This window comes from Carettochelys insculpta, chromosome 7, assembly GCF_033958435.1.
Source record: "Carettochelys insculpta isolate YL-2023 chromosome 7, ASM3395843v1, whole genome shotgun sequence".
In the NCBI taxonomy this organism is placed as follows: domain Eukaryota; kingdom Metazoa; phylum Chordata; order Testudines; family Carettochelyidae; genus Carettochelys; species Carettochelys insculpta.
This window is the reverse complement of record NC_134143.1, coordinates 63,504,783-63,519,436: the sequence shown is the minus strand read 5'-3', so window position 1 is coordinate 63,519,436 and position 14,654 is coordinate 63,504,783. Positions and strand designations below refer to the sequence as shown.

General features: G+C 41.2%; 1 protein-coding gene across 3 annotated transcripts in view; it reads right to left on the bottom strand.

Moving 5' to 3' along the window:
- Nucleotides 1-14,654, bottom strand: part of CCDC186 (coiled-coil domain containing 186) — a 63,450-nt gene that overhangs the window by 6,818 nt on the left and 41,978 nt on the right. For all 3 annotated transcript variants that reach the window (XM_074999109.1, XM_074999111.1, XM_074999110.1), the window contains exons 9-15: nt 14,381-14,467; nt 11,811-11,953; nt 8,106-8,361; nt 6,801-6,990; nt 4,858-4,938; nt 3,516-3,726; nt 16-235 (exon numbers count right to left, since the gene is read on the bottom strand). In XM_074999109.1, the coding sequence (XP_074855210.1) occupies nt 16-235; nt 3,516-3,726; nt 4,858-4,938; nt 6,801-6,990; nt 8,106-8,361; nt 11,811-11,953; nt 14,381-14,467 (1,188 nt within the window). The remainder of the gene's footprint in view (nt 1-15; nt 236-3,515; nt 3,727-4,857; nt 4,939-6,800; nt 6,991-8,105; nt 8,362-11,810; nt 11,954-14,380; nt 14,468-14,654) is intronic.

Genomic DNA, 14,654 nt, shown 5'->3' with positions numbered 1-14,654 from the left:
CACATGGGTACTCACTTTCAGTGTAATATTCTTTAATAAAGTATCCTCTAGCACAGCCTGTAGCTTCCTGTTTATCTCCAGAGAGAGTTCTAATGTGAGCCCACTGTCTGCGGGATGTGAGGTATACAGGGATGCCATGATGCCACCACGCCTGCTCAAATGGGCTTTGTTAAAGTCGGAGGCTTCTGAGGACAGTGTGCCGGCTTCTTCCCGCAATATGTAACTCTGAATAATTCTAGGAAGCGGGTCGGGGGTGGGGGGGGAGAAAGAAAGAACAGTGTGAGACTGCAGGCATTGAGTTACGATACAGGATTCTTGGTGGGTGGTATTTATACCACACTTGAGTTATAACAACATAGATCTTCACGTGCATGGTGACCAAAACAAGAATGAGACAAAAGCTCCAAAGTGTGATGAGGTAGGGAGATGACTGAACCCATTTTTTTTTTTTTTGGCCAAGCATGGACTCATTTCCTTTTTCATACATTAACAGCAAACATAATGCAAAATAAAGATTTCCAGGGTCCACCCATAAGGAGAGACCAAGGATAAGATTTTAACTCCAATTTAAGTCAATTGCAAAGTGCCCATTGGTTTCAGTGACATTGGTATTTCACTCAGAGTAGACATAGGCTATGGTTACACTGACTCGAACCGCAGGCAGCAGTATGCAAATGGGCGGTCTCTGAAATACAAATACATGCTATATGCATATTCACCCACCAGCAGATGCTGCTGCTGACACAAAAAAAGCTGTGTAAACGTGGGTCTGCCGGCGAAACACCCTCACTTTGTCTGTAGCCTCTTGTGGCTGATTTTTTCCAGGCATAAAAGGCTACTGACAATGGGGGTGGGGTTTGCCAGCAGACCCACAGTTGCCAGCAGACCCACAGTTACACAGCTTTTCTCGTGCCAGCGGCAGCACCTACCAGTGAGCAAATATGCAAATAAGCGGCCACATGCATACTGCTGCCGGCGGTTTGGGTCAGCGTAACCATAACCGTAGAGTATGTCTACGGAGCTTATTTCAGAATAAGACTGCTAACGCTGCTACACACAAAAATGCATTCTGAAATAGCAATTAGCTATGTTGAAATACTTTGTCTAAATACATACAGCCTATATCAAAATAGAGCCACTGGACGTACAATGGCTTATTTCGACATTGGTAAACTTCACTTCATGAAGAATAGCACCTATTTCAAAATAACATGACCACGATTTTAAAATTATTTCAAAATAGCCATTGCCTCATATAGACGCTAGATTATGTATTTCGAAATAACAAATGTTATTTTGAAATAACTGTGATGTTTAAATCTACCCTTAATGACAAAAGCCAACCCCAGTACTGAAGACCACCACTTCCACAAAGGACTAACCTACTTGGGGTAGGAGCTATCTTTTTTTTTGCATCTGTACAATATTTATAACAATGAGGTTCTGGTCTAAACTGCGACATCCAGCTGCTAAAGTAAAGCAAATAATAAAAAGGGTGTGAATTGCAATTGTAACAGCTCTTCGAGACAGAACCTTCATTTTGTAGTTGGACTAGAATCCAAAGCATTTCCAGAAAATGTCTGTCAGTTTTGTTAGAAAAAAAATATATATGGGATTTTGCATAAATCTCCCTCTACCTCCAGTCCAAGTGCTGCTACGCTTCAGTCAGCATACAAGTGCACTTAGCAAAACTACATTATCTCAGGAAAGCATCTTGGTTTCAACAGTCTTGTGACCCACTGAGATAGAGGGCCACTCATTAGCCTAGGTTGCCCATCAATGTATTACAGTAAGGGGCTCCACAGAAAAGCCCATGAGGAACTTAAGTCTCTTTTAGAGCAGTTTGAATAGTGGGCAGTAATAAGGTCGAGGGCCACACACTGGACAGAAAGGGCAAAACAGAACACTGAGTAGCTGCTTATTGGGTGAGCACTATCTATCGTACTCAGAATTAAAACAAAAAAGCAGTCATAGCACTTTAAAGACTAACAAAATAATTTATTAGTTGATGAGCTGTTGTGGGACAGACCCACTTCTTCAGAACCCAGTCTGCCCCACGAAAGCTCATCACGTAATAAAGTGCCACGTGACTGCTTTTTTGTTTTGACAGAATACAGACTAACACGGCTCTCTAGCACTACTCAGAATGAATTTACATGGAAATTCAGTAGCCACTGTGAGTTAGAAAATTGCATTAGATTGCCCTGAAAGTGTTTTTTTAACTTGTCATGTATAAGCAAAGGTTGCTTTTCAGAACAGTCTGTGTTTTGATACGGGACAGCAAACACCTTGCTTGTTTTTATTATATTTTTGGAGTGCCAAATTTATTAATTGTTTGATTTTGCTGCAGTCTGAATGAGAAAGCTTGTTTAGTATTTCGATTGCAGTAGTGCTTAAAAGGACCCAAAGAGGAATCCAGGCCCTGTACTAAATACCCAGGGCCCCTGCCCCAGGGAGCGCAAAAGCTCCGATTCTGAAGTAAGACACCATCTCATGGGATGGTATCACCATAATAGACGAGTCAATGTGTGAACAGTTAGATTTAATTGCAAACATTCGTTATTTTTAAAAGGAGAGTATATTCCACCTTCTTCCTCCCCACACCCCCAGCGACACTGAATGAGCAAACCTCAGACCGGAACCCAGCCAGCAGACTAAGTAAAAGGAGCCTTCAAAGCATGGAGGAGAGGAAGAGCATGGACTGGTTTTGGTTCAGATATTTTATTACAATGGGTATCAATAATCATTTGTTATGTATATCAGAGTTGCATCCAAAGGCTTCCCTCAGGCGAGGCTCTGTATCAGAGGGCCTCTAAGCCAAGAAGCGATGCATCAAAGAACGTCTTTTTGAGAGAACTGACTCTATACCAATGTCACACTTCAAAACACCCAGAGGGAGTCACTGCTGGAGCAGAGAGAGGCACTGTTCATAGGGTGATGCTCCTTACAAGTTCAAGGAGCAAATGGGACTATGCCACAGATCCAGAGGCTGCAGCACCAAATGGAACAGTCTACAGGATGAACCTCTCTAACCTGGGACTCCCTCATCTGGCAAACTCCATAACACGGCATGATTTTAATTAGCCAGACAACCATTCATCATGGGCACAGTCAAGTTTCCCTTGGTCCCATAAAGTTTGTTTACAGCCACCAGTCCTGGCTCTCAGTGCTCTGTGTTATTTAGCTGTAATTTACCCCTAAATGTCTTCTAAGAGCACAGTAAGCAGTGTAAGTATTGGTAAAGTGCTAGAAAATATTGACCTCCCTTCATCTGGCAAATCCTCTCATCCCACACCGAGCAGTACAGAGGGTGCTGGATGGGAACAGTTCAACCTGTAGTAACTGTTCACAGAAAGTAGGTTGAAAATTAAGATCCGCAGTCTATTGTCATTGCAATTTTATCATTTAATATTCTTCTGCCTCAACTTAATTTTGTGTGCTATGTAAGACTCAAGTGTTCTGCTCCAGAGCAGTAACCAAGAGCCAACACTATGTGACCCAAATGTCACACTTACTTAGTTTTTTTCCTGATTTCGTCCACCAGTTGTTTAATGTGATCCTCCATGAATTCCATCTTCTCATTTTTCCGAGCATGAGCCCTCTGCAGTTTTACTATTCTCTCAATCAAGACAGCTTTGTCCACTTCTGGGAAGCTATCCACAGCTCCTGTAGATCCAGTATTCTCAGGTGAGCGATCTTCATTGCTGCTTCGAGCATTAAGGGACCCTGCCAACAGTCATATGTTTATTACAGCGTACACAGTTCTAAACAAAAAGTACTTCTTTCCAAGTGAACTTTTCCACTACATAACCAAAGCAACAGCTCAGGACTGTGCCCAAATATTTTATTCATAAAATGCTCATCTCACTTAACTGCTAATGGAGTGGCTGCACATAACTACAGTACCATTTTCACTATATATGTTGAAACAGTGATAAACCTCTCAGTATGGATAGAGCTATATTGGAATAAAGGAGCATCCATCAGTATACAGCGTATTTCTGCACAAGAAACTTTATACAAAGGTGTCCACACTAGAGAGTTGCATCAGCTTAACTCTACCAGGTTAAACATTTCAGTCTGTTTCAGCAAATTCCACCTTAAACAGATCTAGCTGAACTTTACCAAAAAGCACTGCTTAGAGCAGTGAAACTTCTATAGACAAGAGTGCTACAGGGTTAACCCCTTTCAGGCTAACGGCAGAGAAGCTTTGGGAGCAACTTTCAAAGTGAAGAAGGGAGTACAAATGAAAAGAAAGGGCTACGTACCAAAAACACAACCTGAGGGGCTCAAGGTGCATACACCGAATTTAAAGGTATGTAATATAGATAAGGTAAATAAATACCAATGATACTGCAGAAAAAATATTTTTCTTCATGATAGAATAATAAAGGTTTAAGTGTTACACAAGCATGCTAATGCTTTTAAATATGCCAATTGATTTACATTTATACAGTGCCATTTGTCAATTAGTGCAATTAAACAATGCTGGAGGCAACTACTGATTTTTGCTGGTCTTTGGCTACATTTGAAAATGTCATATAAGGTGCCTCTGAGCATAAAAATCAGCAAGTCAAAAAGACAGGAGACAAAAAACCTGGACCATCTATAATAAGAACATATAGCTACCCCAGGACTTCAACCACGAAGACTGACAATATTCCATATGTGTTGGTGTTCTGCAGGAGGCAGGTTTGTTGCCAGGTTAGCAACAGCATTGTTCAGAAGTATTTAAATCTACAGAAATCAAATAACTATTTAAAAAAAACCTAAGCCCCTTTCATCTGTGCTAGCAAAATAATTTTGGGTTATTAAAACCCAAAACAGGGAAGGCAGAACTGTTATTTATTATGTTACCTGATGAACTGGAACGGCTCCCCATACTGCTAACTTCTTTATCACAGATGCCATTTTCAATCTGATCCAATTTCCTTCGTGCTAACAAAAATAAATAAATAAATAAATAAATACAATCGGGGTTACCAAAATGGGAAACAAGAAGTCCTGTGGTACTTTATAGACTAACAGATATTTTGGAGCATAAGCTTTTGTGGGCAAAGCGGGTCTTTGCCCACAAAAGCTTATGCTCCAAAATATCTGTCAGTCTATAAAGTGCCACAGGACTACTTATTGTTCTCGAAGATACAGACTAACACGGATACCTCTCCGATACTTGTCAAAATGGAAGAAATTCTAAGGAAATGGCACACACCCACCCCACCCCACCCCAGCCAGAGCTGAGACAGTTTTAAGTGCCAAATCACACACGTAAGAATACTAGTGACTAACAAAATGTCTGAACATCACTAAGTGCTTGGTCTAATGCCCACTGAAGTCCATGGGCCTTGGATCAGTCCTTAAGTGAAGAGGTAACGCTGTGTGTTGGCTTGTCATGAGACCATTATGTAAGTCATGCTCTATTATGGATAAGCGACGCTATTTATACCATTAATGAATGATTTTGTGATTGCTATCACTAGAGGGAGCTGGCAATAGTGTCTATTCCCACATGTGGAAAAATGCCAGCACAAGTATGAGCACGTTTTCATACCTGTATAAAGAAAAACAGAATTTCCTCTCCCAATGTATGAATAATACACAAGTTGTTTTCAAATAAATTCCAAACACCTGAATATGCCAAACTGCAAATTTCAGAACTCATGCACTCCTAAATTAACTTCCCAAAAGTACAAAATTAAGCAGTCCCTGTATGTATGAAATGCTTTTAAATAGATAAAGCACTTCCTTAAAATTAAACAGATGCCATCAACAATAATTCTGACTGTAGTAATCACATGAACCCGAGTACAGTAAATCCTTGAGATACAGGCAACTTGGTTGTGCATGTCTCACGTTAACGTGACTGCCACCCCTGACAGGGGAAACTGCTCCTGTCAGGGGCAGCAGCCTGACTCTCGCCACCCCTAACAGAAGCAGTTTCCCAGTCCCTAGAATGGCGGAGAGATGGGAACCAGACAGAAGCCTGGCTCCCCCGACTTGCAGAGCTGGGAAACTGAGCAAGGCAGAAGCCCTAGCTAGTTCCTGGCTCCAAGGAGCAAAACGGAGCTCGGAGCCAGCCATGTGCAAGCCCAGGGAAGCCAAGAACCAGGCGGCAGCCTGGTTCCCGTCTCCCCTCAACCTGAGCAAAAATTTGAGTTACATGGGGGTTATGTTCCTGCAACCCCCACATAAAACTTGAATTTTTGCTCAGGTTGAGGGGAGACAGGAACCGGGCTGCAGCCTGGTTCTTGGCTTCCCTGGGCTTGCACATGGCTGGCTCCCAGCTCCGTTTCACTCCTTGGAGCCAGGAACTAGCTGGGGCTGCTGCCCTGTTTATTCAGAAACAGAAACTGTTTATTTTCTTTCAGTAAACCCGCATAACCCGAGGGTTTACTGTACCATGAACGAAGTTTTGTATCCTATTTGAATTCATGAAATAGCCTTTTAGCTGAATATCAAGTGTGTGTAGATCCCATCCAGTTCTTCTACACTTTAATCAAGTCAGCATTTGAAAGTTACACATGTAATATGCAAGTAATGTACTACTTTCAAGATTCAATTAATGGTCCAGTCTAACAAGCCTTCCCATCCACAGATCTCCTATTTGATCCAAAGACGACCTGCAAAGATTGCACCCTGACAGGACACGTGTGTAGGCAGGAACCCTTTTCTAACGGTGTATGCTGGGGGTGGGGAGGACTATGCTAGAACACTCGAGTTGACACAGGACTAGATTTTTTGGGGGGGGGGGGGGGAGAGAGAGAGAGAGAGAGAGAGAGAGAGAAGAAAAAAGATTCTACCTTGCTGAAGTTGCTTGGTCAGGTCTTTAAGATTTGCTACATGTTTACGCTTTTGAGTTACTAACTCATCTTTCAATTCATCTACTTGGGTGTTCAGTACTGTTAATTCTTTCTGTTGAGAAGCCACCTCTGTCTGCAGCGTCTGGACTTCATGTTTGTGTAGCTCTTCTTCTTTTTGCAGTTTGTTTGCCTAAATTTACAATTAAAAAAAAAAAAAAGATCTAAACTCACTGGATAAACATCTGTTTCTCAACAATATCTCCACCACTCTGCATTTACCTTGCACCACCCCTTCATCTGAGAATCTCTTATTTTATACAACATTAATTAAGCCAAATACCACCAGTGCAGCATCGCCCGAGGCAGTAAACAGGGTGCACTATTTATTCCAGAAGATAGCACACTACAGAATAAGATTAAAGCTCTAAAAATAATCCAGTTTGTAACTTTACAAAATAGATGTGAAAACCATCTGCACACAATAAAATAGAATCATCACAATGATGTTATCACAATTATTCTTACAATTGGTAAGAGGATGCAGATACAAACCACAAAGGATGCTCCAGACTGATTCTAAAAAGTCATTTTAAGAAAGACCCTTCAGTTGTTGCACATGATATACAAAAAATCAAGCTGCTATCCTACAAATGCTTACACAAGGAAGCAGTCCTACTGAAGTCAGGAGTGTTTGCAGGATTTGGCCTATTTAAACTACCCTGTTAAATATTACAGGAGTACCTCTGGACAATGGGAGGAACCTAAAGAAATATTCTAGTCTTCCATATTACAACCTAGCTCCTTAAATATGAATGACTTGCAAAAGTCACTTTCACATGCAAGTTAAATGCTAGTAATCAAAGATGAATTAGGCAATCCAGAGCCCTAGGTATGCCATGACACTAGCCCCTTGCTATGACTCCACCTTTTTTGCCCTACTTTTATGCCGAGGCCCCATCCTTCATCTACCTAAGCCAACTCTTGCCTCCCAGAGAAGCGGCAGAGTCCCTCTCCAAGAGCAGGGGGTCTTCCATTGACACATACAGGGCAGTTCACACCTCGGAGCTATAGTTCTATTGCATCTGCAAAGTCAGGCAGGAGTCTGTGTATTGACTACAGTCAGATCACATTTTCAAGCTTTTATTCACAACCACTAGGGCTAGAAACTAACTTTTTAAATAAAAGCTGAAATACTGTCCTCATTATGACACTGTGGAAGCTGGAGCCTTGACACAAGTCTTAGGAGACTTTGCATTGATCCAGTCCTGTCTATTAACACAAAATCCATCTGCACAGTGTACTCACCAGATCATCTTTAGTTTGTCTCAGGTGTTCCAACTGACTCTGTAACTCTCTTTCACTGTAGGTAAGCTTATCAAGCTGCGTCTGTAAGAAGTTGGTTTCAGACTGCAACTGTGCATTCTTAGTGGTTAGTTTTTCAGTGAATACAAGCAGCTCAGATTCTCTTTTCCGACTGCCTTCAATGTCTTTTTGGAGATCAGTAATCAGAGAGTTCAGGCTGTTCAGTTCCTCCTTCAAGGTGTCGATTTCTTGTTCGTCTCTACCAAAAAAGCATATGTTTTCAGGGTGACTTGAGTTTAAATACATCAGATGCAACTATATATTTACTGCAGAAGTGCAATGGCTTTCAAAACCTCATGCCAAAATAAAACTGATGAGCTGCTAGTCATCCCCACCATTCTCCTGATAATAGTAAGTGCAATCACACTTTAAATGGAAGGGGCACAAGGCTCAATTTTCCAGTGAAGGCGTCTTTTCCCCCAAACGCTTGTTAGACATTAAGTTTAAACTGATGCCAAAAGTAAGTTTTAAGAACATACTAAATATCCCTTTCCCCGCTCAGTTGCTTTTGTGATATTATTCCATGAGTCCTCCAGTCACTGTAGGAAAATCTAATTTGGACAAGACCTGAACTCATGCAGAAATTTCACCTCCCACCCCACCCCATAGGAGAAAAAGAGCAAGTCAAAACCTAAACCCAAATTACATGCATTTAGTTTATTATAGCTCATAAAAACAGTGTAAAAAAGTTGCGGGTTCATTTTTAAAAGTTTCTCCGCAAGTCACTCCAAGATGTTTGAGACACATTTCATTTAAAGATGAAATAAAAGCAAAAGACCAACATACTTATCCATTTTTGGAAAAATTCAAATGCAGTCTCCACACGTATTCATAATTTTGAATTATCCACATGGCTATAAGCTGCAACTTTTCTATGGGCACAATAGCATGGTGACTATACTTATAGTTTGGTGGCCACAAAACTAGACATTGTATTCCAGCCAGGGAAAGTTAATCATTTATTGCCTCCTTAGTCTCACACACACTTCTATACCAATGTAGCCAAATATCTTGTTTGTCCTCATAGAAAAAACAAATGAATTACAGTGGTACTCTAGGTCGAAATCAGCTATTTTCCTTACAATAATTCCATTTGTATTTCAAGTTCATCCAACACCCTCTCGGGGAGGCTGTTTTCATTTAACTATTTTGCTTCACTGTACTTACAAAAAAGTCAGCATGTTAGATTAAAAAAAATTACAGGTTCTAGTCCAGCACTTTCTTGTTTGGCAACATATGTAAACTGGCATGATTTTAGTTAGCCAGATGACCACTTATGGGTGTAGCCAAGTTTACTGTGGTCCCATAAAGTTTGCTTCCAGCCACCAGTCCCACCTCTCAGTGTTCTATGCTGTTATTTATCTGTAATTTACCCCTAAATGTCTTCTATGAGTGAATGTGTTGGTAATGCTGCTAGACAATACTGACCTCCCGTGGTCCAGCAAATTCTCTCGTTCAGCATCAGTCAGGTCCTGAGGGTGCCGAACCTGAGAATTTCAACCTGTACCTTTTATCCAGCAGCTCCATTATATATAATATGTAATTGTTATTGAAAACACTGCTGTTTCAAAACAGTGCAGTGGTTATACAAGCCTTCATTCAGATATACACCAACAAAGGTGATTAAAACAAACTGCAGAGCAAGACTACAACTTTTGCTAGCAACATCTATGCTAGCAGATGTCCTTTACCTTCCAGCTGGCCACCTGCCTGCAATATGTGTCACTGTAGGCTTGGCCTCTTCTATATCAAGCACTAACAGCACTGCCCAATGTGTATTTTGCCCTGTACATCCATAGACAGTCCCTGTGGTGGAAGGCAGCAGAGAAGCACTTAACCTTCCACCATTGTGTCATGTAGGCTGAACCTTTGGAAACACGGTTATTTTAACAGACATATTTCTTTCAGGGAGTGGCTTTTCCTGCCCTGGGATAGTACAATATAAATTTAATTGAAAATGCAAAGAAAACTAGCAGACTGCACTCCCATCCAACCTAAGGTAATTCCTCATCAAGTATTTGTTCCAGCATTAGCAGAGGAAGAAAATGCAGTGGCTCTTTTGTAGTTGATCAGTCACTGATACTGATGTAGGTGTAAACCGAAAGTGTCATGACTGACTGCACCTGTCCAGAAAATTCTGATGCTATGTTTAATAGCATCAACTGTTAGGAAAGCAGATGACTGATGAAACATCGTTCAACTCCAAATGAAAACGGCTTACAAATGCCATGGGCATATATAAGTGTTTTTGTTTACATTAGGGACCAGCAACCCCCGGCATGTGTACGAAGAGGGGCATGTGAGCTGATTTTCATCAGCACGCAAGGCAGATCTGCACCATCCCTCCTCTCCCACGCAGCTGGGAGCCTGCTGAAAGCCATGCTGTCTGTGGATTAACAAAAGACCAGCTAAAGCTACCAACCACCACCTAAATGATAAAGCTCTGCATCTATACTTAGTTGTTCGTGAAACTGTTGTAAGAGACTATTAGTGACTTTAAAAAGTATCACCAGCACTGGGACTGTACATAGGAGGTCCAAAGGTCATATTTCAGCACTTCAGAAAGACTCCTGACCCCTGGTTTAGATGATGGTCATCTGCCTCCACTTCTGCAATATTGTGAGAGTCCATGAAACTGGAGTGTATTTTTGCTAATTCACATGTACCTTATGGAAAACATGATTATGCTCCAATATTGCTCTGGAGCCACAGTCTCATCTAATCTACAGGGGGTTAAACCTGCATTAGCTACATGTCAGTTAAATAAAAAGGACACCACTGTCAAACTGGTGCAAGTTTAAAGAGAATCAGCTTATCTGCCCCTTTACTTCCTTGAAGAAATGGCATTTGTTACAGCTGAACTGATTCCAGGGTCCTTAGTGACGCAAAAGCTCATAAGTAGTAGTTCATACTTTTAATGCATCATATGTTAAAGATTATTTGTATTTTTGTTTATATTTTTACAATGCTTTAATTTATCCATCATATTCAGAGAGGGCTGATGTTCCCAGCAGAGCAACCTCTCCCCACCTTATCACCAGAACACTGGGGACACCGTTTTACCCCATCAATAAAATGAGCACTGGTCAATTTCTCTGAATGGAGGCTGTCCAGAGTCAGCAGTAGAACCCGCATCTATCAGAAAATCTCAGTGTTCCACAACCTATTACAATTCTGGAAACAGAGAGGGAGCCGTGCTAGTCTATACACTATCAAAACAAAAAACAGTCAAGTAGCACTTTAAAGACTAGCTACTTGACTGCTTTTTATTACAATTCTCTGTGTCTGTCACTTTTACTGACATCTAGTTAAATGATTAGGAACCAGTGACTGAATTCATCCCTATTGGAACACTACCAGAGTCCATGGAGTTACTACAGAGACTACATTTTGTCCCATGCTATTTCAAAGAATGTGTTACAACTATCATTTAACCCTAGAACTCAGATTTCAAAGTATTTCTCTTGGGTGCCTGTAAGACAAACTAATGTATAAAGGTTCTTGGAGGGATATGCGACAGCTGAGATTAGATACAGATTTGCTGTATACACCCCAGACCCAAATGTAAAGGATGCAATTCTTTCAGGGCATAGAAATGCTCTTGATTCAAAACAGAAAGCTGTATCAAATACATTCTTTACTTTATACCTTTGATGTTGCTCCTGCAACTGGTCTACAACTTTCACTCTATCCAGTAAATTCTGAATCTCTGCCTTCTGCCGATTAATAATTTCTTTGTACTTTGATAATTCATCTTCTGTTCTCAACCGTTCATCCTCCAGACATTTTACCTAAGTGCAAAAGAACTTAAGATTAACTATAAAAATAGCTATCTTCTCACCAAACTTCAGATGAAATTTACCAGCTTCCAACAGGTCTAAAGCTCGAACCACAATATATAAAGTCAGATACAAAAACCCTTTCATACATCATATACTATGCTAGTCTATACACTATCAAAACAAAAAAGCAGTCCAGTAGCACTTTAAAAGACTAACTAAATAATTAGGTGATGAGCTTTCATGGGACAGACCCACTTCTTCAGATCTCCTGATCTGAAGAAGTGGGTCTGTCCCATGAAAGCTCATCACCTTACAAATTATTTTGTTAGTCTTTAAAGTGCTACTGGACTGCTTTTTTATCAAAAACTAAATGAGAGAACAGTTCAGTCACACACATTAAAAAAATAAAAACTGGACAAGTCATACAAGCTTTAAGTAGGAATGCAAAAAAATAGATTCATAAACCTATAAATATGGGTGGATCCAAGAAAAGCCACAGTTTTATCTTCTACAATTACCAAGGTCAACCCATGGTGTGCCCACTGACACTGATTTTTCTCCCTACAGAGCTAGTCCATGCTGCTTTTGAACTGGCTAACAGACTGACAAATGGATTGCCCATCATTGGTGTGTGGCACGTCTTCACTTCTTCCTCAGAGGTCCAGTGCGCAGCCTCTAGAAAACTCCCAAAATGCAGCTGTACTGATCTCTTGCATGGCACTATATTAGAGCACCTCCAGTGCTGCTAGGGGAAAAAAAGTCTGTGTATGATGATATTTATAAAGATTGGACCTCTTTAGTTTGGCACCTTCAGGACCCGACTAGGCTGAATGGGAGAATTTGTTGGACCACAGGAGATCAACATTGGCTAGCAGCATTACCAGCACTTCTACTGCTTACTGGGCTCTTAGAAGACATTTAGGGGCAAATTACAGCTAAATAATACCACAGAACACTGAGAGCAAGGACTGCTGGCTGTAAACAAAAATGACGGGGTGATTGGAAACTCGGCCACACCCATGGCAAGTGGTGGTCTGGCTAACTAAAATCATGATGGATTATGGATATTGCTGGACAAGAGAGAGTGCCAGATTAGAGAGGTTCAACCTCTCTTGTAATTAGATATACATACAGGTGAGGTGCATGCTGATTTTGCCCAACATTGTGAGAGCCCTATATGCCCTCTGCATCCAATCGAAGTGCTGCTATGATTCAATCTGCACACCTCCCAAATTCTGGGGACACAATCACAGTTAGCAAAACTGTGCTATCCTGGGAGACCGTTTTGGTTATGACCATCTTGTTTTTCTCCCCCTGGGTGAAGTGAGAGTGTGGGCACTTGAACAGTGCTAGTGGAAAACTCAGGGCAAATACTCGCTTCCTTTCCAGGGCACAGAATAAGGTAGGGCGGAAGCCCCTTCCATATTATCAATTCCCCAATATAGCTGGATGGGAAAGTCTGCTAGGTTCTCTCAGTTGAGACAGCTTGTGATTACCTAGCCTCTGGACAGATCTTCAGCAGTTAGTTTGGACACCTGTTTTTCTTTTGAAACTGACCGTAGTAGGAAGGAATTTGCTTAATGTGGACTTGTGGTCAAGTGCTACCTGTTCATTTGAGATTCTGAATATACCAAAAGGGGATAACTGTGATAGTACCTACACGCAGCAGCAGAACGGTACCAACTTGTTCCACTCCCCAGAACATACTTATTTGTAAGTTTTAGTAAATTACAGGATCTCAGATTTAAAAAAAAAAAAAAAGAATCATGATATTTGTTAGAAATAGCCTGGATAGTTGGGCCCAGAGTAGTAAGAAAGCCTGACTTAACAGAACAAGAACATACAAATCTACCACCAGGTAGCATTTCAACAAACAAACAAAAGAACCCAACTACTTTCCTGTAAAACGTGCGACAAAAATTCAAGACTGTACGTTATGTAGTTTGCGCTAGAGCTCCCCCAAGACAGCAGAGCTTTGCCACTTAGAAGTAATGCAAAAATCCTAAATTCATGCTGACAAATCCCTGTACCAGATCACAATGTATTCCTGATCTTTTTATAACCTAGCTAGATACAACAGGATCTGTTTTCAAAATCCTTATGTTCAGACTTCAGTCTCTCTAACGCCGCAGTGCCCAATGTACTCTCTGTTTGCCACAGGGAGAACTGGCCACTTCAGTGTACCGAAGCAGCTCATCAGAGCTGTGCATGTGGAGTGCTCTCCACCCCCTCCATGCATGCACCCACCAATGGTGGGAAAAATGCATGGCAGCAGCAGTGAAGGTGATTCGTCCTGTGGCATGGCCCCACGTGCTACAGCGGCTCTGGTGAGTCACCAGCAGTTTACACAGGGGTGGGTGGGGGAGTGGGTTTTGTGGCAATGTTAAATTTCTTTCGGACACCACTGCTTTGACAGCTCGAGAGCTCTTTAGTTACCTTTGTTCTGAGTGTACGCAGCTCATCCATACCCTCTTTAAATGTTCTCTTCAGGTCCTCCAGTTCTTTTATTTTGGCATAGTGTACCTTTTCAAAGAGAGAGAGCATCTCAATGCTGTAATTTTAAGGGGCACAGGACACTTCTACCTACTACACCCATTAATAGAAAATCTATTTGCTGCCTGCCCATCTAACTAGATGTTCTATTATGACCAGCACCAAGGTATCCAAGTATGTAGATCTCATAACAGTGGAGACATTACATGTGCACATA